Genomic DNA, 23,795 nt, shown 5'->3' on the forward strand with positions numbered 1-23,795 from the left:
AACATTATGATAAAGTGTTTATTCATTTTTTTAAATATCAAATTTTTTTTACACATCAATTTTGTTGATAAACAGTCCCCCAATATTAAAAAAAAAATCAAAAAAAGAATCAAGTGTGTATTACTTTGGGCAGAACCACATCCCATTCTCTGATGACACAACCACTCCTCCCTTCAGCCACCTGCGAGGACAACCACAGTATGTTCAGCCCAGAAGAGTAAATGACACAAATGCAACCAGCTTTAGGATTCCTGAGTATTGATTCCCTCAAGTTCCTTACATGAGTCTGTAAAACTCTTAAGCTAAAAAGCATCAGTCAGAGATTAACCCAAACCGCTACACATTTGGATCACGGACTAAGCCTCGTCTACACAGTGCAGGAAGAAATATCCTGAACGCTTCAGAAGGGAATGATGTACACAAAACCGACCCCATTTCCCAAGCTGACTTCTGAGAGAGGCAGGCAAAAATACCTCTGGATTTCTCCTCTTTGAATTCACATTAAGAGTTCTGGGGAGCCGTTTGGCAAGAAGTCCAAGTCTGGTGAGGAAACCTCTAGGATCTGTTCCTCCTTTTATTTGTAAATGGCATAGTGTTTCAAAGAAAACTTATCTGGAAGTTAAGCATTCAGCTAGTACACTTAGATATTGCTACTTTTGAGGAAAGGAGACAGCAAGAGGCAAAGACAAAGACAGAAAAAGGAACATATCTAGGAGGTACAAGGTTAACAGTCCTGGAGACCAAGTGTCTACATAGAAAGTTGAACATACGTAGCAACAAGGCAGAGATTGTCACGATAACGCAGCGTAGCTCAGCTCTGTCCAGCAGCAGGTAAACATGCCAGGGACCATCACCAGGAAATATTTCCTCCTCTTGGCAGAATTATCTGTGCCCAGAAACTTTCAGATGTCGGTATTTCACTAATCATCACCTCTAACCTCACCTAGTGCCTCATGTACAGAAACACGTGTTCAGCAAGAGGCCAAGTAAATTCCTTCAGTATCCTTAAGGAAGAGAATACATCTCAGAAACCCACAGCAAGATACATGACTGCAGTGGCTTTGGGAAACACCAGGAAACAAGCTCTACAGACCCACAAGGGTCCCCACAGGCGCTGGCACCTTTAAGGAGCAGTTTCCAAGTGCCGCTTTATTCTCCACGGACTGACTTTTCATAGCGAAATCATTTTGCTAAGCTGATGTGACATTAGTACATTGGAGCAATGGTTAATGAGGAGGGGGAAGAGAAGGGAGTGAAGAGCCTTATTTTAGGCTAAGGATACATGGCTCCTTGGAAACCTGAACAGCTTTTGGCGTTACCTTTATCCCCAGAGCTCTAGCAGTCTGTCATCCCTGCTAAAATAGAAGTATTCCCACTGTGGGCCAGGTAAGGGATTGCTGAAGGCTGAGCAAAGGATGCGTACATACAGCAGAGAGGACACACGTGCATGTTAAAACAGAAGACAACTTTTAGACAGCATTTGCTAAATACACGTTCTATTACATTTTATTTTAACCTTAAATACTCACCACCGCCCCAATTTTCTCCAACATAATTCTTGCTCCTAAAAAAATTGCCCCCTAATTTAGCAGCACGTAGCCATTCACTCAAAGCAAGGCTCTGAAATTAAAGAGATTTAAATCACCAGGCTTGGACCGACTTGATAAAAAGAGTTTTACATGTATTTATCCACTGGGGGTCAGGCTTTGTTTCTAGCAGTTCAGAGAGTTACCCAGGAAATTCTAGCACTATTGATAAATGCTTCCGTACAGCTTTGGCAGAAGGGCAGATTTCAAAAATTATGTTTGACAAAGAATAAAACTGAGCATTGAAGCAAATTGGCTGATGCTCTAAAGCTTTTATAGCATAAATTCTGTATATGCAGTCTAAGTAAATGTGGCCATAAAACTAGAGCCTTTAACCTGTTTGGTGCAAAGCAGCAGTACTTTGTCTAGCTATTAGCAATTGCTTCTAAAAACATAAAGTGTAAATACGAAAAGGGTATAACATTGACTAGCTAACATCTGATGCTTCAAGAAGCTGGCAGTAGACCAACCTGCAGGCTAAGGGTGCAAATTCGGCTCTTGTGCATCCCAGGACCAACCTGCAGCTGGTGTCTGTGTACCAGGTCAGGGCTCGCTCCTAGGACCACCTCACTGATCCATGGTGTGAATTTGGAGCAGATTCAGCTGTTTAGACTGAGGATGCTCTGGATCTGAGAGCTGGGAGCCTCACTCGTGTTGCTGCTTTTGATAGCGAACCAGATGCAGATGGGAACGGGTCTAATATATTTTACTTCCTAAGGCTTCTAGAGAAAGATCCGATGACGCTGTACTCCTGTACCAGCCCAAGCGTTACCCTTGTCAGAGGGGGATTTTGCCCATTTGAGGTGGTCATTGCAAGGAGAATATTAAAAAAACCAAAACACTTCAGCAGGGGATTACTCTTACCACCTGCCTGGTAAGGGTCATTGTCTTGCCTCAGTAACTCATTTTGAACAGAGCCTGAAGTGAATTACTCGATGCTGCTCTGGCGAGGGGCTCCCCAACAGGCAAACACTGCTACCTCCACACCCACAGAGTAGTGCCTGCTGCCAGCACCACAATGAGCTCATGAGGGACATGAGCAAAACGTGTCTGGGAGCCCCACACCTAGCTGGTAGGCTCACAGCTCATGCAAAAGCTCCACTTGACAGACACAGGAATGCCTTATAGCTCTTTGTTATTCTCAAGGATCTCCTGGCTACCCAAGCATCTAAGAAAAATCTGACAACCACCACTCACTGACATCGGAAACTCCTGCAAGTTGACAGATGACACCAAATTTGTGTGGTTTTTAAATGCCACCACACGTGAAAAAAACCCTTGCATACACACAGGCAAACCTGCTAAGCAACAGGGAGAACAAAACACCAGAAACACAGGTCTGAGACAATGATAACAACAAATGAAAGCCATGAACAAAAACATGTTTCCAGCCGCTGCTGACCCATAGCTTCAGGTTTAGCTCAAAGCAGAAAGTTCAAGATGACACAAAGCCACTTCTGAGATTTGCAAGTGGGACTAATTAAAAGTTCCTATTTAAAATTTGGTTATCACATTCCAGCCACACTTTCCTTCCCCTTCCCCTAGCCCCAACAGTGTTTTGGGGCTTTGCAGAGCATCAGAAGTAGTTTATCCCCAAAAAAAGCATCTGGAAAGGGCTTCCTACAGCACAGCCTCGGTGAGTACTCGTCACGCAGGCTACTCACCGGGGACTTCCCAGAAGGCCACAATGGTTGTAATGCAGAAGCCATGTCAGTGCATTTGTTTCATCAACCCTATTGGGGAGCCCTCGCTTTTTAAGAGGTATTAAATTTTTAGTACCCCACCAGCCGCTACAGGCTTTCTGCAGTTTGCATTTCCACAGCTGAGAGGCTGTTTGTCCCCAGACATCCAGATCAACTAGTGCAAAGCAGATTTCTTCATTCTGCTGATCACACCCCTGCTTCGTGCATAGAGAATGCACGCACTGAAACTGTTCATTCTGCCCTGGGCAGAGGGGGATTAAGAGCCGTAACACACAGTTGGTTTGTTAAACAATTTCATCGTTAAGGTTTTGCCTTAAAGTGGTTGAGCTTGTTCTCTTGTACGGGGGAAACATGATGTGGGCAAGGCTAGAAAAAACCAAGTAAAATACTCCTTTTCCCCTCCCACCCCTGCTGCATCTACAATTAATACCAGCACATCTTCAAATAAGTTAAAACGTCTCTTAAGTTTTGGTAGCACCAAAGTCTATCCCTTCCCTTCTTCTATCCCCAATGTTGTAAACTTGAACACACTGGCCCAAGAGCATTAAAGGGTTTGGCAAAAACAAGCATCAGCTTTCCCCATGCACACACAAAACCACACGCTTCCAGAAACCCCCTCCACCCCTCTTGCAAAGTGTTACATGTCTGTGGGCATCTACATACCTTCAGTAGCTGCCGTAATAGTTTCATCAGCGTCACAGATGGGACATTGGGTTACAAAGCGCAGGAGAGCTACAACAAATCCACAAAGTCCGTTCGGACAAGCGCTGTTTCACATCTGCACCAAATCAAACTCACGTGCACCTCCTGTCCTGTGCACACGCAGGCATGGTCAACTCACTTCACAATCTGCTTTGTGCTAGACAGGGCGGTGATCTTAATGGCTTCTGCTTTTTATTTGTAACATTGGAGCTTATTCTAAAATTGTACTTTTAAATAAAAACATTAATTTTAATCCAGTATGCATAATTCAAAGCTACCCTGTCCGCACAACACTAGGACGTTTTCTTTCTTTCAAAAGGCCAAATCTAATGAGTGAAACAGAAGAGACAAGTTACTTTGGCTGCAAATAATTAAAAAATCTGGCTCAACATTCTGCTTGTACATTATGGTGTATAATTTAGATATGTCCTTTAAAAGAAAAGACACCCCAGTCAGCTACCTTTTCCGTAGTTACGTAGGAACAACAATACTCTTGGCTAGCAAAATGAGAAGAGCAAGATCTGCGTTTCCTTCTGCTTGTTCCAAAGCCTCAAGAGCTTCCCGCATGGTAAAACCAGCGCTGAGGATCCGATCAACATCAGCCGCAGGGAAAGCAGGTGGTGAAGCACCCGAGGTGAGTCCAGCTGGTGGGCTCAGCAGTGGTTCCTCACATCCACCCGAGGGCCACGGACCTGCAGGAGTAGAACTGCTGCTTCTCCCAGGTCCTTCTGTGAACAGGCTCCGAGCATCTTGAGGTGCACCTTCAGCCAAAGCAGGTGTAGAGGAAATGGATGCATTTTGCTCCACAGCTGGACTCTGATAACTTTCTGTCAAAACCTCTACCTGCTCAGAGCTCTGCTGCTGGTCAGATGGTGCTGCAGAACTCGCCACAACCAAATCACGCTTACCTGGAAGCTTCTGAATCTCTAAAGCACCTTCTCCGAGAGCAGGCTGTGCGGAACTGACAGACACGGTGCTGTTGTTTTCTATGCCAGAATGACAAGGCTGTTTCCCCTCTGCTCTTTCACCTTCAGACCTCACCTCACAGAGGGAACAACTCTGTCCCTGGCTGGCTGGATCTGAACCTTTCTGCTCACCTTCAGAAAGCCCCTTCTGCTGTGCTGCTGGCTCTTTGTGAACCCTTTCCAGCTGAGAGACTTCTTCAGAGGCAAGGATTCTACCTTCTCCTTTCCGACTGACAATCAGGAGTTTATGAAGCTCTTTTAAGGCTGATGCTAGAGAGAAACATGGCTCTTCTGAAGGTCTTCCTGAATCCCTGTCCAGCTGATGGATGCTGGAGGGGGAAGAGCTGTCTTCAGCCACCAAATCAGACAACTCGTTGTACCCTGCAGGAATTTCACTAGCGCCTTTCGACTGCGGGACATCGCTGGTGGAAAGCAGATCACTCAGGGACAATGCAGGCTTCGGCATCTCCACCTCCATGGAAAAGGCATCCGAGTTCAGGTCAGATAGGCTTCTGCTCTCAGCCTGCCGCTTCTGCTTGCTTGCTGAGCGGTGCACTTCAGCTACAGACTGCTCAACTCCATCTATCTCCATGAAGGCTTCCATGTGCGTACGGCTACAGGAGGCTGACATTTGGATGCTTCCTTTCGCACAGGGAAGACCCGCTTTCTCCAGTCCATCTCCTCTTGTTTCCATAGGAGGATTTTCTGGCTGGCTGGGTTCTTCCACAACAGGTTTCTCAACCGCACCAACGTGGCAAGGAGGCTTTGGGTCAGTTGTCTCAGTTTGCTCCTCCAGATGTTCCTTTTCTGGTTCTTCGCACGTCTGATGGTCTATGGGAAGCTTATGCTTTTGCTCCTGTTCCACCTGTTCTGAAGACCAACATACATCTCTATTTTGCCCATGCTTAGCAGCAGTGTCAGCCAAACCATTTTCTTTTGTCACCTCCAAAGGATGTTCCTGACCACGGTCTTGTTCTTTAGCGTCACTTTCCTTCAGACTGTCAGCAATAAATGTTTCTTTGAGTGTCTTCTGTGAAAGGCAAGCTGGATTGCAACAGGTTGCCTCCCCTGTCTGGGGAGAAAGGTCGTTATTTGCCAAGGAAGCATTATTGGAAAGATGCTGTAATAAGAGAGGACGTTCTTTTTCTGGGGTTATCTGGCATTCAGTTGAAGACTCAAAAGACTTGACGGCTCTAGGATCAATGGGCTCTGCAAGGCTAGATTTAGATGAGCAAATTGAAGCAGGGGCAGAGACAGAACGATCAAGTAATTGATTTGTGGGATTACAGATCTTGGAATTTAGTCCTGAAGACTGGACTGGATTTTGAAACCCATCAGAAGCTGGTAATGAGGGCATTTCCAGTGAGGTAGTTTCTTTGTCACTATTCTCTAACAGAAGACAGACAGACAGAAAGAAAGTAGTTAGGACACAGGAGAAGCACTGCTTTCACTGTAGTAGCAAAAACTTATAAACCGACGGCTATAAATACCTGGTCTGTGGCCCACTCCAGCTGCAGTAAACACACACTACATGCATCAAGGCTTCTGACGTTCTGTTTGGATTAGGAAACAAACACACCAAACTTGTGTTAGCATTCAGAGCACTCCACATGCATGGTTATAGTCCTGCGACCTCGCCTCGCTGCTCCCCTCCCGACTGTCCATCGAGACAGTGTGCAAGCAGCAGGAGCTCCTCACGTTCACTGTCTTCCAGAAGGAGTTCTGCCTCGGAAATTCTTTACATCAAGTCAAAAATAACTCTGCTGGAGAACAACTTAAATGCCATTCTGTACTATCTATGCTGCAGAGTGGTCCGTGGGTGATACTGCACACTTGATAAAATACACGCAGCACAAGGCACGTGTCTAGCACTGTACTGGTTCACTCTCCATACGGCTGAAGATATCCAGGAGGCACATTTCAGGGAAATAAGAACCAAGATAGTAACACAGTTCTTGGACTGTGCTCCTGACAGTGCCATCACAGGCAAGGGAAGGTGAGCAAACACCAGCTTACTACAAAAGGGAAGCGTAAAGATCCTAGCGTGAAAGGCAGAAATCCCCAAAAGGAACTGCTGTCCGAGGCTGGGAAGAGCAAAGCAAAGGAAGAAGCAGCCAGAAGTCAAACCCAGCTCACTGTTTCCTTCTCCATAAGGAGAACGGATGAATTGCAGATCTCTATCAGTAGCACCAAACACTGGCTCTAGTTGTCAGAGGAGATTAAATAAGTGAACTTATCGTGCTAATAGTCTAATCTTGCTAATGTATCAGCTTTCATGCTCTCATTAAATCACAAACATGACCTTTGTGGTAAGAGCACCTGTTCTTCCATTAAAGCTGTACAATTTGTTGCATTAGTTCCCTTTCCCTTCCCAGAGGCCTCCAGACTCAGTGGTCTTAAACACTGTTGTACCTTAAGTCTTAATTTTTTTACAGATACCCACCCAAGTGTACTGGGGGACAGCTAACCATGCTCACATGTACAGTCGGGATTTCCTTTAAGTTCCACAACATGGATGAAGTCTGCCTTTTTCACCTCAGCTACTGGTTTCTTTTATTCTTCGTTAAATAAAAATGGTGCACTCTGTGCTGCGACACTGCACCTCTGATCGATACACTTTGGTATAAAATACAGCAGCCGCTGCACATGTGGTTTTAATGCAGCTACAACAGCTTGGTGACCCTGGAGTATTAAAAAGCCAGAATTATCTTGCAGATTTTCAGACTGCTCATCTTTCATAGGGGTGGCAAAAAGGCTTGTGACACAGGATGCAGATGAAAACTGGAGGGATCTTTTTCTGTTTCTACATGGTAGGATTACATTCACGCTCTCTGCTCCTAAGCCAATCCTTTAGAGAGGAAGCAGAACTGCCTTTTGACTCAGTGGATCGGTAACAAGGGTCTGACCAGCCAAACGTGTCAGGGATTTGCAGTCTACTCCGACAGCAGAAGTAGCTGGTATTCTGCCAAACATCATCTTTCCGAGACCCATTGCCATCCTCCTCCCGGGGTTATCTACAGGAGCTGAATCCCAGCCCCATCAAGGATATCAATCCAGCTAACTCTGGGAACAAACTCTTTCCACAAAGTGCATCATCAGGGATAAATTCCTCTCTACATTAGGAAAAGCCTGAGTTGCATATGTGGTGGCAGTGCCCTTCTTGTATCAAGGCTGTCTGGACGAAAAGCTGTAAACTACCTGAAATACACTTCCTCCTAAAGCAACTGTAGTTTTGCTGCCAGCTTTGTAAATCCTCCATAATCACCGAGTTTCTCAGTGGTGGTGGGAAACACTACATATTGGCAGAAAAGAGCAAGCTCTCAAAAATAAATGAAGCAGACGTGGAGGATCTTAAATCACAGTAGAACATACCAGGACTCCACTACCACCTCAGCTGCCTTTCCATAGGTGTTGAAATGTGGGCTGTGGGGCTTAAATAAAGCTCAGGAATAATCCAGGTGAATTCAAAACAAGAATTTTAATAGCCTACAGATGTACACAGTGATTTCTGTTGTACCATCTACCAGAAGGCTGCACAAATTCAAGCAAAGAAAGATCACAGGCCTTGCAGGAAACTGATCTTCCTTGGTGCTATATTACATCCTCTCTCTCTCTCTCTCCCTCTCCAGTTTCCTGTTCTTTCACTTGGGTTTTCCTGGTACCATCTAGCAGCAGCTGACAGTTTTGGAAGAGAGGAAGAGGGTATATTCTGTCATCTTAGGACACAGCCAACGAATGCCCGGGGACCAGAGGCTTGGAATATGTCTAAGACTTTCAGGCAGTCAATCTAAACAAGACCTGCCTTAGTTTTGTGCATTGGTGTTCTACAAGCATTAAGTGAAAACACAAAATGGATTTCCCATTTTCATAAATCTTTTACATTCCTCCAGGGCTCAGCATCAATGGAAAACAGCAGACTGCTGACTAGTCTAAATCAAGCCTCGTGGTCTTTAGAACTGTATTGGTACATAAGCAGCTTTGATTTAAGTAATTTTAGGCACTTTTCATTTTAAAGCACTCAACTAAAATGCTTTTATTGTAAAGACTCATATACTTTGGGCCAAGTTTGCTGAAAGGGTCAAACAAAAAGCATAAGAACTAAGTCCAACCAGCTATGATGTCTGCAAAGTCTCATCTGAAATGGAGAGATACTGCAAAAACCGAGCCAGGCTTCATCAGGCTCAAAGTTTTAACAGGAAAAGAACTAATACTACATCTGCATATTTCCTCTGTCAGGTTATGGGAAGAGACCAAGCTACCGAGTCCAACCTTTAGCAATGCCAAAATCCAGCAGGGGCAAGGTCAAATCTATGTTTGTGTTTCTCTCCACTTGCTGCAACTTAAGTTAATAAGCATTCAAATTTGGCTTTAGAAATCAAACATGTAAACCATTTCTTGCTGATTCATTAAAGCCAGGCCGTCCTCTTGAGGATTTTACATTTCTGGAAAACTTACATTCTTAGAACGGAAAAAAATTGGTCAGAGGGACCAATAAGTGCAGCCCCATGCTCCCCTTAATATAAACAACTTTGTTATTCACAAGAAAGTCTTACTCTTTGGACTATCAAGAAGCAACAGGGAAGTGTTATTCAGTGGATTACAGCTGTTTTTTAGATATATGTATGTATACATATATGGTTAAATCAGGTTATTGCACTTCAATTTTAAATATGGGCACACTGAAGTCTTAAAAAATTAGCAACAAAAATGTTGAAGAAATCAACTTTATCAGCTTAAACATGACCTGGCAAAGAGTTTTGCATGTGTGTGTGAAGCAGAATCTTACTGCATGCTGTCAGAGGAAGAATTAGCAGTAAATCTCAGAAGTCTCTATAAAATTGTTTATAAAATATTATCCTTAAGAGTTCTGAAAAAGGCCTAATATGAATACACTAATATGAATACACAGCTTCACTGAAGTAGCAGGGGAAAAAAAACAACAAATCTTTCCTTTAGTCAGAAGCATACGCTGAAGTTAAGGGAGGAGATAAACAGAAAATCTTGAGTTTCAGACAGTTTGGCTCACAGTTCAGCTTTCAGCTATTCTGGCATCTCCACCTCACTGAATTTTGCAGCTACCAAAATCTTTGGTAGCCCAGTCAGTCTGCATTTGTGCAGCTTATGGATTCCAGAGGCACAGGGAACAAAACCATAGTGAAGGTGCAAATTCTCTTTGCAGATCACATCTAAGGCTGATGATACACATTAGGAAGCAAATTCAGCTGCTGCTTCTGAAGTGCAGAGCAACAGTAACCTCCAGTAAGAGAAGTAATTCACCTTCCAAGGGCACAAGCACCATTCCAAGGAAAAAATGCTGAAATAATACTATTTCTAAAAATTGTCATGAACTTTTGCCCAGAGATTTGTACTTACTGCTATGGCTCCTCTATTTTTGTATGCTGCAGCTATTAAGAACAGGATTTGTGGAAGCCTCCACAAAGCTGTCCTCCTCACACAAGGCTGCTAAAATAGCACACAACTAAACCACATCCCTGACTAGGTACTACAACTTGACCCAGGTGACTGGGTGCCAGAGACAATCATTTATTTCCACACCTTTGAAGGCCAAGAAACTAGAGCAGGTAGAAGTCACCAGCACAAATTAATCAGCGAGCCCCCCCGAATGCCTTCATGCAGACAGATTTTGCTGTACACAAATGGAGAAGTGCAGTTAGAGGCCACAAGCAAGAATAAAGCCCCTTTCTCTCAACCATTTACTTGCTGATGCTGCATCAGACCGTATCTCCTAGGAGGTGAGAAGGGGGATGCTGACAGACACCCTGATACACAGCAAGAAAACTATGTGGATCAACTATTTCAGCTGGGCTTCTCCTGGTACCTGCTTCCTCTACGGACTTCTGTATTGCTTCTGCTAGTTCCTGGTCTGCAATATCCTCTGGCCGGACATCTTCCCGCCCAGCACCATAAGCCAGCCGGGCACACTCCGGGAGCTCGCCCTCCGGGAGGAATGTGGTCTGCGAGCCAGTCGTGCCAATCACTAGTACATTCTTCTTGAGATCAATCGAACACTGTGAAAGAGCATCGAGACATCAGAGGCCTGCGTGAACACCAGGCAATTCCCGGAGAAAAAGGAGAAACAAAGTTAAACAATCCATTTCCAATGGGAACAGCTCACAGCAGCTAAGCGTGGGCCAAGAGCATCAGCTATAAGCAACGAGCCCCATATGACTTGATTTGTAATAAATCATTCAGTTGGAAAGCTCTGAGCATCTTTGATCAGAGCGAAGAACTTCAGGGAGCAGCCAGACACCCTATAGCTATCCACGACATATGTAGTGTATGTACTTCTTTCATAACTGGCTGGAAAATAATCCACCACCAACTCTCCCCAGAAAAATCCCAACACATACACAGGCAAGGCATTTACACTTAACTTGGAAAAGCCAGTAACTGTTTCAAAAGAAGTTTTGATACCTGATGCCTCTTAAGCATATCCAGTCCTAGAAGCATGTCCATGGGCTGCTCTTCAAGGATTGAGAAGGAGCATGCCAGGAAATCCCCTTCAATCTGGACCTGAGCTGAAACACAAGGAAGAGAAGTTACCACCTTGCAACGCTACAGTGGAACAGATCTACTTTCTGCTCTTCCTTCTCCTGGGGAAGGTCTACACAAACCTGCCGGGCAAATCTGAAACCAGAGCTCTGACGTACTGTTTTGGTCACAGAAAGTCTAGATCTGTGCAAGCCCCAGGGACTACCAGTCTCAAGAAGTTAATTATTTTAAAAGCTGACCTGCCCTAGAGGCTTAAGTACTGCTTATCTAATGCTCCAAGATAGAGGAGCTGCGTACAGCTCATTAGAGCACAAGTGTAAGAAGCAACAACAGTGGAAAGAACTGTTTTTTCAGACAACAAGGACAATCTTCTCTCATCCAGAGAACCTGCACAAGAGCACACGCAGCCTTCTCTTCCCAAAGGAATACAAAACACTCCACTCTGCTGGAACCCTTCCTGAGCAACTCTTACCACCCACCAGTCCCACTACAAAAAGGGAAGATCGTGCTGCTTCACATTAGCATTGTCTTTCACACCCAGAGTGAACACATCCCCTGTGTTTGCAGGAGCTGAGGACTCCCTCACCTAGAAGCACTAACGTAATTCCATTAAAAAAAGCATTAAAATGAGACAGAAGCCAGAGTATGGTGCCTGAGACAAATGAACATATTGCAGATGCACTTTTATTTTACTCTGCAGGAGTTTCTAAAAATTATAGCATTAAACCAGATGCTCCTCAGTGCCAAGATTGCGGGAAACGCAAACTTCTGCTAAAGCTGCCCCAAGAAGAATGGCAGTACTTACCTAAGTGCACTCTGCCAATTATTTTCTGCGTCCCGACACCTTTAGCAATGCCAGCCCATCGCCGATCTACCAGCCTCATTATGTTGCACCTTTCAGCACAAGCCTGGCTCATGATGGTCATCTGGGCACCTACCAGCAACAGAACATGTGTTAAATCCTGACAGCTCACCACAAATTCAAAGTCTCTCCTGGAAGGGCTTAAGATCTTGCACTTGGCAGCTGGGAAACCAACCCGCCTGCATCAGGCAACCGCACTAGGGCATAAAGGCTTCCTGTGAATCCCGCTGTGTTGAACGGACTGCACACACACAGGTCAGCACTGACAGTACAGTACGTATTACTGTAGAGCTGGAATAACCCCAAGTACTTTCCCTTTAAGGCCGTGGATGGGAAGCGCTACATTAAAGGCATGCCAAATCCCCCCATCTGTAAAAAGAGATAAGACCTGCGTGGCAGTGACCTTTCTGGCATCACAGCCCCAGAGATTCTCACAGGAGCCTTGATCTGGGGTGTTCAAGCACTCGTGCACGCCACTCTCTCAACAATTCACTCCATTTGCTTTAAACAATGCCCAGGCTGCTCTCAGGTTTTTAATTAGGTGCTTCAAAATCTTGTAATAGAATGTTTTATTATGGAAATTTTTCTTCATCATTATCATCATTAAAGAGATGAAAATGGGAGCAATTCACCTGAGTCAACAAAGGCTTTCACTGGATGTCCGTTGACTTTGCAGTTAATATACAGCATCACCACCTGCCCAAAACTTTCAGGGGCCTCTTCCATCGCTATCGTCATGTTTTCTTCAATGTTTTGTTGCCTGAATTTAATGGAGAAGAGAGAGAAAAATCAGACCTTCCATCAGCATAACCTTAACAGCATCCCTCTGACTTACAGACCTGGTAATCCCACCCACTGCAGCTTACCTTCCAAACAGCATGTTTAAATCACAGCAAAGACCGCTTCACTAGCTAAACACAGGCTTCTTAGCAGAGGGATTGCTAGTAATGATCTTGGCTTAATCCAGCGACGCCAAGTTGCTCCCCAGCAGCCATGAAGACTGCTCCTTCCAACACCTCGCCTAACTCACACTACAGCTCCTGACGACCTTCTGTTTGTAACAGAAACCTGTCACTACAGAGTTAACCTGGAGAACTAGTGAGTGAAAAACCTGCGTATTTATTAGTCACTCTAAAATAAAGCACTGAGGGCACCGATGAAGATGTTGCCTGTAGCTACAATGCTGGAATCCCACACAGCAGCTGAACATAAAAATCCTCCGTTTCCCTGGTATCTTTCCTTTCCCAGGCACGGGGAGGGAGGTGAGCAACACCCCAGTGAGAACGCCACCGTGAACACAAGCCCTTAGTGCAAACTCAAACCTACAGAAGAAACCCTCCTTCAAGGCCATCACGGCTGCTACATTCATCTTGGAAATGACAGGTATCCGTAGCATCCCAAAAAGGGAAATGGGCTTCCAATTCTGATGCCATTTCATTCTTCCTCAGTAGGGGAAGAGGAAAACCCCCAAGCTCTTCTCTTACCCATCTTCTGTACTGTGATAGCCTTCCCACAATAAGATGAGCAGACGTGGTTTCTTGGTGGGGGAGGAAAACAGCTAACAGCATCCGAGACCTGGCTCGCTTGGGAGCTAAAGCGCCCTACTGCCAGTATGTCCTGCTTCATAGACTCATGAAACAGCCACACATTGTCTTGCCTTTTATTATTTAAGCTTAGATGGGATATACAGTGGTTAATCTTCAGTTTTTCTTGTCAAATCTATCCTTGTTTTCTCTGCACTTGCTGCTCTCTCCACCCAAGATAAACTTGAAGGGCAGAGATGTGTCTCAAAAAAACTATGACGCTTGCAATAGCTTCCAATCAATCTTGGGTAGAGCGCATCCGATTAAGCAAGATGTTCAGAGAAACTAAGCGAAACCTGGGGACTGTTACATGTCCAAACCATTCCCCAACAGCTGCCTAGCCGTGGGCACATCACCTTTATCTGTCTCCTCATCTATGGAAGACGAAAATCGATCCTGTGCCTCCAAGCAATGTTTTACTATCTACAAATGTATATTTTTCTGCATTGCTAAGCTAAGCATTTAGCTGGCACCAACACCTTGTCAGTTGTAATGCAAGAATGACTCTGCTCACAAATGGATTTTACTTATGGCCAACTATGAGCCTGTAGCAGAAAGGTATTTCTTTATCAGGGTAAAAAACCATCAGTCATGTTCTGACTCAAGGTTTTATCACTCAATTTAAGAAATCAAGCTTCAAGCCAATGCAATTACATTTGGAAGGCAGCAAGAGGGAGCGCGTGCAGATGGGCAGAACATATTTCTACAGAACATCTCTTCTGACAGCAGTGATGTTCAGAGTCTGGAATTAGCCAGAGAGGCAAAACAATCAGCAGTACACAAACCCAAATCTCAAAGGCAGCTGGGAGAAATGACGCCACGTTGCTGTGCAGAAAGCTCAGCTTAGAGACTACGCAGGCCCAGTTCTCCAGCTCAAAACACGTCCGAGGCACTCAAGTACCACCTGTGAAGAGGATCTCGGCTAAGTGCTTCTGTTCCAGAGTGGGTCAGCTTAGACGGCACTGGGACATCACACACACAGACAGCAGTGCTGTCACCTCACCATCTGTGCTCAGCCAGATACACCTAACGATGGGGTGTACCTTCACACTCCTGAATCCCAACCTTCCCAACGCGCAAAGGTGGCTCAGAGCATCGCCCTGCAAGCAAATGTGTGTCTTAAAGCAAGACCTAAACACAATCCTTGCATCCTCCAAGGAAAAGGCACCACGGATAGAAGCACCCTGTGGAAAAAAGCACTGTGAAGACCTCCAAAGCCTGCAAGCAACTTTGGTTTGCTACCTTATGTCTTCTTCTATCTTGGCCTGTGCCTCAAGATCAAAAGGGTCAGCTGAATAGAGTCGGATCCTCTCCTGCTCCCGCCGGGCTCGGTCCTGCTGTTGCTCCAGCAACACCCTGGTGAATTTCTCTGCAGTAACAAGGAGATACAGAAATGCTTTATACTGGAAATGACTCTTGCAAATCAAGTCCTGGCACAGCAAGCTCTTCTTTTGATGCCAGCATGCACTCAGGGGCAGACTCAGCAGCACAGGCAAAAAAGGCTTCCTCTGAAGGCAGCACGGATGGACCTCAAAGGGTCAGTGGCAAACCTGAGAACCCACTGAGATGAAAAGCAACTGGACAGAGCCTCTTTCTCCTTCTGTCTGCTACCCAAACTCAGCACAAACTCATTTTCTTTGCACCTACATTTTTATATGGAAGAAAAATGGAAAAAAACCATGAAGACAACAAGATTTAAAACAAAGAGCTGCCTTGAAAACAGGAATTCGTTCTTCTATTGCAGCAAGAACTGCCTACACCACACTCAAAAAAAAACCCCAAAACACCAAACCAGCTGCAAAACCAGCAGATAAATGAGACCCAAAGCAGAAATCATGACTACAGAACTTGCACAATCCAAACAAGGCGCTCGAGTGCATGTGTATTTTGTAAAAGCTTCAGAGATAGAAGCGAGATCTCATAGCTCTCAGCAGAATGGCCCATCTACAAAAGCAGCTTGTAAAAATACATCATGTTTTACACTCAGCAATCCCCGGTAAAATAACACCCTGTAGGTCCAGCAAATGCAAAACTGCAAGGCATAAAAAGGCTAACAACAAAACTGACTTTAAACCCAAGCAACACAGGCAAAGACGGAGACCTTATAATCCCTAAAGCTGGATACCTGGCACCGAAATCAAGAGGTCCTAGGCAGGCACCTGCTTCACAAAGTCTAGCCGCATATTTTAAGAACACTGTTTTCAGATCCCCACTTTTTGGATAGCCTCTGGCTGTTTTTTACTACTTGGATATGTGATCACACACATTCCCAAAAGGACTTGGCAATATATTAAGTTCTGTAAACACAGAAGGTTGTGGGTTTGCTTCCAGAAATGCAGTTCCCATGAAGAAGCTCTCTGGCTCAAAGGCTGTTAACATGTTCAGGAAGGCACTGGGTATGTTTTCTTGATTGTTTTTTTTTTTTTAAATTAGGCTTCTGTATAGCAGGTGCCTTCTGAAGTGCCTGTGGTGCATCCAGCACAGTCACGTGGCACACATCTGTGCATGTATTTGAGCAGAGCCAGAGCTGAGCTGGATCTGTGCCCAAATATCGACAGCAGCAGCAGAGAACGATGAGAGCGTAACCAGATCAAACCACTTCCTTCTGCCAGCCCACTGCAGCCATTTGGGACTGAAAATGCACATCAGATTCAAAGTTTATTGTGCACAACAAGGCAGATCAGCAGATGAGCCAGTTCTGCACGTCTTGGGCTTAACCTCTCGTTTTCTGCGCCAAGGGCAGCACGTCTTCTCAAGGTGATGGGAAAAACTCCTGCCCTACGGACATAGTCCTTGCAAGAAGTGTGAAGAAACTTGAGAGCGCAAAGGACACAGTTTTAACTCTGAATACGGACTAAAGTCAGAATTAAAAAATGAAACAGGCTGACAATATACATGCAAGTTCCTTTCTAGCTTCCTTTGACAGAGAGAAACCAATAGGATATAATCTTGAACGTGGAAAAAAACCATCTCGTGCTAGAAGCTCCTTCTCCTCATTCACTTCCCCAAAGCCAAGAGGATTTATTTCCTAGCTAAACATCTTGCAGAGGTTTAGAATCACGTCTGCTGATGCCCAGCACACCGCTCCGTTCTCCTACTGAAAGGACACTACAATTCAAAGCTTTCATCACACGAAGAACGAGGAACTGCCATCAGCTACTCACCTGCAGAAGAAGGGAAGGGCATGGTACCAGGCTTCAGTTGTGCCCAAAATAGGGGAACACTTTCAAGATTAACAGAAATTTAAACATTGATGACTATTCCTATTGAAAAAGCTTTTCCTCTCCCTTTCTGACACACACAGCAGCTAATCATTACAGAAAGAGTTGGTTTTACAGCATACAGCGCTCTACGGAGGTCTCAGTGGGCTCTGGGACGCAGCAAATGCAACACCGTTACTGGGAAATGTGCATTCGGAGTCTCTGCGTAAAAGTCAGGAGCTGAGACACTTGTGTTCGCAGAAACTCAACCTGCCTGTGCATCTGCTATTTCAGACCAGGGGAACAGAGGATATTAAAGAAGCCAATTGGAAGAAATACGCCCAACTTGCCAGAAATGGTCGTTAGATAGGAGAAGAGGAACTCTGCCCCGAGTCCTCGCAACTGGCACCATGTATCTGGTACCATCAATGAACTGGCAGCAAATGTCCCAGCTAGTTAAAAACCTATGGCTGATAAAAACCTTCTATTAGAACTGAGCTCCAACAGATTTAAAACCACTCCCGCAGATTAAAAAAACAACTTACCGAGGTCTCCACTGAGCAACGCTTCTGCCAAGGGCGGATTGCGCTCCTTCAGCAGGGACAGCTCGTGGGGATTTGCAAGCAACATCTCCCGTAGCAGTGCCGGATTGTCCAAACCCTGAGGGAACGATGGTGCATCAGGAGGCGACGGGCGAAAACGCTGTGCTGGTGGCTGATGCTGCTGAGAGGATGTCCCAGGAACCGCGATGCTGCTGAAGTCTATCCTGGGCAGACCTTGAGGGAAAAAAAAAGTCAGACGGGTCAGTGCTTCGTATTTACAATTCTGCTTGAAAAACACCGTGGAGAAGCCATGGGAAGGATGAGCTGCTCTTAACGCTACGGTATTAGGTCGGAGTCTGTGCACAGCAATTCATGTCGGAAGCGCGGCCACATACTCAGGTTACTGGGTTAGGAATGCCAGCACCTATTTATGTAACTGCTCTAGCCTTCTATCTGCCCCATTTTTTTATCCCCTGAAATGCACTTACTGAATCGCAGATTAGTTATTTCCAGCTTCGCAAATGTGAATACTGCATGGAGGGATAGCCAGGCTAAACCCAGTGTCTCTAAGGCACTTCTGAATCTCTCAGATTTAAAAAAAAAAAAAAAAAAAAAGGGGGGGGGGGGGGCGGTGGGGGGGAGCAGGGAAGTAACACTTCTGCAGACCTGCATTGCAGGTACCCATCCTCCAGCTGAGCCAGGAGGATGAAGACCTCGAGCAACACTCCCACACCCTTCTCAGCCAGCGGTACCTTCTTTTCCAGTGATATTTTATGACGGGGATTTGCCAGAAACTGCTGCAGAAGGCAGGACTGAGGAGCAGGGCTCCACTCAGACGTTATCGGAGGAGCCTTTTGCATGTATGCACGATTGCATAACGGGGCTTGTTTGGATGCGGCTTCTCTGGGTGCTTGTCACACTACGGATTGAGAGCGCACATGGATGCACCTTCCTAACATCCCTGAGCCATGCAGACGGCGTATTATCGTGCCATTACACCAAGCAGGAAGGGAACCAGCAGTCGTATGAAAATTCACACACCTTAACAGAAACCATCGTTCTGAACCGTTTACCTTCCCCGCTTTCTCTGTATTTCCCCAAAAGAACAGTAAAATGGTATTTGCTTCCTTGGAATAAAAAAACCGCATTAAGTAACAAGCCCTTTGGCTAATTTTAAGAGCCCCATCTCTAGCCGCCCTCCTTTCTTAAGTGTTTTGCCTAGCACGGTACTGAAGGAGACCAGCAGGAGATGGAGCTGGTATTTGATAAATATTGAGATCTTTGCACGCTCAGAGCAAACGTTAGCAGAAATCCTTTCTCACCTGGGAAACGGATGGAGGGCCGTGGCTCTGTGATCTCCTTCTGTCGCAAAATCACCACATCCCCGTCTTTCAAGCCATAGGAGGCCAAAGATCTGTTGTTGTCAGTTAGGGGCCGCTCCGCATAGACGATCTGTTCACGGAGAGAGCGCAATGAAATACACCACGCATGGCAAAGTGGGTAACATCTCGCTTTTTTATTATTTTTCTTGGTTGGTTTTTTTTTTTAGGAAAGTGTTACAGTAAATCCTCTGCACCCATCTCAAGCTTCAGAAGGGAAGATGTACAGTTCTCACCACGGGCAGGCCCTGCCAAAGCATCTCCACCTCAGGCAAAGAAACACCTCAACAAGTGAGCGGCTGGACAACGACAGAGTCAGTCTTACCAAAATCTGGCAGCAGTTTCTCAAAACCCAGCATCTCAGAGAAGGGCTGGTCTCTCTTAATTAGAGGCCAAGATTATTAAAGGAAAGCAAGCCTTGCACCAGGACTGCTCGGACACGTCTCCAAAACCCCATCTCTATGGTTACCCAAGTCACGGCTGCCTTCTGCAGCGACATCTCCCCCACGTCAGCACCTACTGACCAAGGACTGACTGCCTACGTGCAGGCAGTGTCAGTCAGGGTAGATCCATGGATGATCCAGTCCAGTATCTGCGATCTCTGCCTTGATCCAGTCCCGTATCTGCGATCTCTGCCTTTTCCCACAACACGGCTCCCCTGAACAACCAGTTTTACAGGGACCTCAATGGTTAGCCCAGTGATTTCCAGTTTACTTCGGTGATGTAACCATACCCAGACTTGAAGGCTCAGCACCCAAAGATACCACTCCCAAGGCTGCAATCGGTCCAAAGCCGGGAATTAACTTCTTTTGACTATAAAATACATTTTCTATTAGGATAATCTGACTTAACGAGGGGTCCGCAGATTAAACATAAAAACATATTGAGATAAAGATGAATAATCACCATGGGAACATTTCTATTAACATTACCTCTGTAATACCTACAGATGCCCTAAATTACAGAGAAGCATGGCAACAAAAGTTCCCAGAAACGGTTTCTGCGCCTTCATTGGAGCACAATGAGACCAGGCTGCTCGGTTCAGCAACCTCCTACCCCTGGCACAAATCCAAAGCAAGAAGCACTGGAGAACTTGGCCTAAACCCGTTGGGCATATGATCGAATTTCCCATTTATCACCTTGTTTAGCAAGACCTCGTCTCTCCTGGTCTGGAAAAGGCCGGTTCAGCAACAACAGGTTTGCCGCAGGTCGGGACTAGCAGAGCTGTGTGGGAGAAGCTTTCACAGTCCTTGCGTGGATGGGCTACGGCTCTACCCGACGCTATCGCAAGGAGCGAATCCAAAAAAAACCCACCCCAATTACTACACATTGTAAGGTCTGGAAGATGCTACAGACTTTCACTGCTTTACTCCAGCAACTCAGAAATACTACAGAGAATCTCACCAAGGCATTCTAATAGCGGAGATCCACCGTCAGCAGCGGTGCCAAAGTAAGACATGTCAGAAAAAGCAAAAATAGTAAGAACCACGTTCGACAGCAACCCAAGCCGTCAGAATTAAGAGAAACACACAGAATTAGAAACAAGCACAAGCGTCGTACCGTCTCATTAACGACATACTTCACAGCCTCAGCGGCATTGCACCAGACTGGGTCCCTTCCAAAGCAAACACGGGCCCGTCTGCGATCTATATTAAGGCACGCAGTCTCTGCTCTGATGGTTTGCAAAACATTACCGGCATACTAAGGTTAGGGAAGAGTCCCAGTGCATCCTCTCACGTTACGGCCGCGTCCCACCCAGCTGACTCAGTAACGCCATTGCCCGCAGAGAAAGCAAGCTTGTAAATAAATCCCAGCTGCACGCGCAAATCTCAGATGGCAGTTTCCCCACGCAGACATTGTGGAAGAGACAAGTTAATCAGTTTAAGTGAGGTTTTACCTCTGTCATCTTGCTGGGATTGGATTTATAAGTGTTCGGCCTTAACACCTGAGACAGTGAATTAAGCGCCCGGCGCTCACTCTACATCCATTAGCCGTGCGGCTTAGTACGCTTTTGAAACCCTGCCGCTCTGCTGTTAAAACAAACTGATTTAATTTTGCTGTGTTTTGATTATCTGGTTTGCAGCATATTTTTGCAGGCTGGCCAAGTACCTGACGTGGGCTCTTCTGGAGGTGACCTGGGCAGGGATGCAGGCACTGACACTGCACGACGGCTGGATTTTGCATGATGCCGTAGAGTAGAACCTCCTTACAGAGCAAGGAGCCCCAACCAAGAGTGCGAGATACCACCAGCAACCATAAATCAATCCAAACCCAGAACCCGTTAAATATTTCTGCGTGTGGCCCTGGACAGGAGATGCACGGTGTGTAAAGCTGGAGTAACTAAGGCAATGAACGGCGCTGCCAGCAGAACACGGTTCCCCTGCTGAAAGCCTCCCCATCTCTTCTCCAGAAAAGCCACCACCTTGGTGTGTGGAGGAAACCGCAACGAGCCAAATAATTTCCCATCGTCTCACCCAGCTCCTCTTATCGCTGCAGCCTGCCAGCAGCCATCTCTGTTATCTTGCGTCGCCCTCCGCCATCCCTCAGAAACCCCGCGGTCCCCTCCTCGCCTCCACCCCAAACTGCAGCGCCCGGAATTAATTTCACAAAAAAGCAGAGACCAGAACCAGGATTAACCCTCCTCGACGCAGCGGTGGTTTACTCCACCCTGCACGACCGTTACTAGAAAATTCGCCCTCTCTTTTGTGCCAACGCGACACCTTTAACACAACGTACGCCCTGATTGTGGCAAAACAGGAGTAAACCACCAAGTTTGGTAAATGTAATGTTGCCTGTTAGCGAAGGATGGTTGAAGCACGCAAAATCCTTCTACACAACAAGCCGCTTCACTGATAATGGGAATTTTTATAACTTTCCCTAGCACTGAAGGTCCTCCAGATGCTTCACAAGCACTGGGCAGGAACAGTAGAGAAAGGAACAATAAATACGTGGCTAGAAAACACAAAAAGAACTGAAACGAGATGATGCACAAATGGCAGATGGGTGAGCAGAAGGCAAGCAGAGGTGGCTACAAAAAGCACAGTGCTGATCCCTGATACCATCGCTAAACTCTGCAGCAGCTTAACGATGGTGGGGCAAAAACTCAAAGTGAGGGAACTCCCGCCAAAATCCAGACAAAAAGTCCGTGACCCCTCGTTATCCTAAAACAGACCCAGAGCTGGCACGTTACCGTGACGCAAGGGACACAGAGCTGGCAGCGAGGAGTTTATCAAGGAGAACATATTGCAGCCACAGCTCAGTGTCCCACGCGCTGAGGTTGTCCCTGTTACCGGCCATGAATGTGGGTGGCTGTGACACAGACACGGGGGGGTTCCTGGAGCACAGCAGGTGGGCACCTTTCTACCCACGAAAACCCAAGAGGTTTTTCTTCCTCTAAAGGAAAATCCACCTCACCTTGATTTTCTACCTTGGCTTTGGAAACGGCTTCTCACTCAAGCCCAACCTCCCATCCCAAAATAAAAGGCTTGCCAAAGGCAAAGCAAAATGCCGCGGGTAAAGCGTCGGGAACCTGTTCAGCCAGGGAACGCATCCATTCCGGGGCTGCCGGTTCAGCAGTTTTTCCATCACTGACTAATATTTGCTTACTCGGAAAAATAACTTTATTAATTTAGCTCAGCAAAGGCAGGGGAAGGAAAAGCCATCGCCACAAAACTCCGTAAACTCTGCCAGGCACGGCCAGCGCCCCGGGAAAAGGCGCTGACATCACCATCGCCTTGTGGGCAGCGAAGGCCAAACCGGAGGGAGTGACCCCAAAACGGTGAGTAGAGCCCGAGGGACAGGGGGAGCTGCCCCCACGGGTGAGCCCCCGCTCGGGGCCGCAGGGGGGTCTCTGTCGGGGAACCAGGTGGCTGCCCCGTTCGTCTGGAAGGAAAAAAAGGGGGAAAAGCCCCAACCCGCCCTAGGCACTGCAGGAATTCGGTGCGATGAACCATCCCTGTCCCCCAGCCCCGCTCCTGGGGCCGGAGGGGGCCGCCCCCTCCCCGCGCCCCCCCGCTGCTCCCCCTCCCAGCCCTGCCCCCCCCCCGGGCACCGAATTCCTTCCGCACCCCCACAACGCCCCTTTTTATCTCCCGTTGCCCCCGCCGGGAACGCCGGGCCCCTCCGGGTGGAGCAGCGGGCTCGGGGGGGGCGCGCTGCCCCCCACCCCGAAAGGCGGGCGCGGGGAGGGACCTCCCCCTCCCCGCAATGACCCCCGGACCGCGGAGGGGACGTGCAGCCGCCCCCCCCGGAGGACCCCGAGCCGGCCCCGGTGCCGGGGGGGCGGGCAGGGCCTGACCTGGCTCTCGGCCGCCGGGATGCCGGACTCCAGCTCGCACAGAGCGCGGAAGTTCTGCAGCTCGAAGTCGGCGTCCACCTGGAGGGAGAAGGTGAGCTCGCTGCGGTCGCGGCGCAGGCAGAACACGGTGAGCAGCATGGCCGCCCCGCCGCCACCGCCACCGGCCCCGCCGCCGCCAAGGGCCGCCGCCGCCGTCAAGCGCCGCCGTCGCAAAGCGCCCGCCCCGCCGGGTCAGGAGCGGGCCGTCAATCAGGGGCGTTCGACCAATCAGTGGGCGGGAGGGGCGGCTCCCTCCCCCTGCGGCCGCACGTAGGCGGGGCCAGCACCCCCCTGGCCCCGCACTCACCCGGCTGCTCCTCGGCGCCCCCGGGCGCAGGAAAGCCCAGCGCCCCCCCCGGCTCCTCCGCTGCCCCCGCTTTTCTCGGGATCCTGTCCTCCCCAGACCCCCCAGGTGCGTCCTGGG

General features: G+C 47.2%; 1 protein-coding gene across 2 annotated transcripts; it reads right to left on the bottom strand.

Annotated features, from left to right (window-relative positions):
* On the bottom strand, positions 1-23,529 carry LOC121085719 (protein DDI1 homolog 2). Of its 2 annotated transcripts, XM_040588670.1 has the most exons (10): positions 23,333-23,529; positions 18,979-19,108; positions 17,660-17,890; positions 15,157-15,283; positions 12,964-13,091; positions 12,275-12,403; positions 11,392-11,495; positions 10,796-10,985; positions 6,447-6,509; positions 6,229-6,345 (listed from the first exon to the last, which is right to left on the bottom strand). In XM_040588670.1, exons 1-9 carry the CDS (start codon positions 23,468-23,470, stop codon positions 6,493-6,495), a joined length of 1,194 nt encoding a protein of 397 aa, XP_040444604.1. In that variant the 5' UTR covers positions 23,471-23,529; the 3' UTR covers positions 6,229-6,345; positions 6,447-6,492. The 2 variants fall into 2 exon arrangements, with proteins under 2 accessions (XP_040444603.1, XP_040444604.1); XM_040588669.1 differs by lacking the exons at positions 11,392-11,495; positions 12,275-12,403; positions 12,964-13,091; ... (2 more) ...; positions 18,979-19,108; positions 23,333-23,529 and having other exon boundaries at positions 1-6,345; positions 10,796-10,849.
* Positions 23,530-23,795: the final 266 nt, after the last annotated feature.

Source organism: Falco naumanni, chromosome 3 (assembly GCF_017639655.2).
Source record: "Falco naumanni isolate bFalNau1 chromosome 3, bFalNau1.pat, whole genome shotgun sequence".
Classification (NCBI taxonomy): Eukaryota; Metazoa; Chordata; class Aves; order Falconiformes; family Falconidae; genus Falco; species Falco naumanni.

What these genes read in the sequence shown, in the direction of transcription:
- LOC121085719 (XM_040588669.1), bottom strand. Translation starts at nt 6,313, where the DNA reads ATGCCCTCATTACCAGCTTCTGATGGGTTTCAAAATCCAGTCCAGTCT.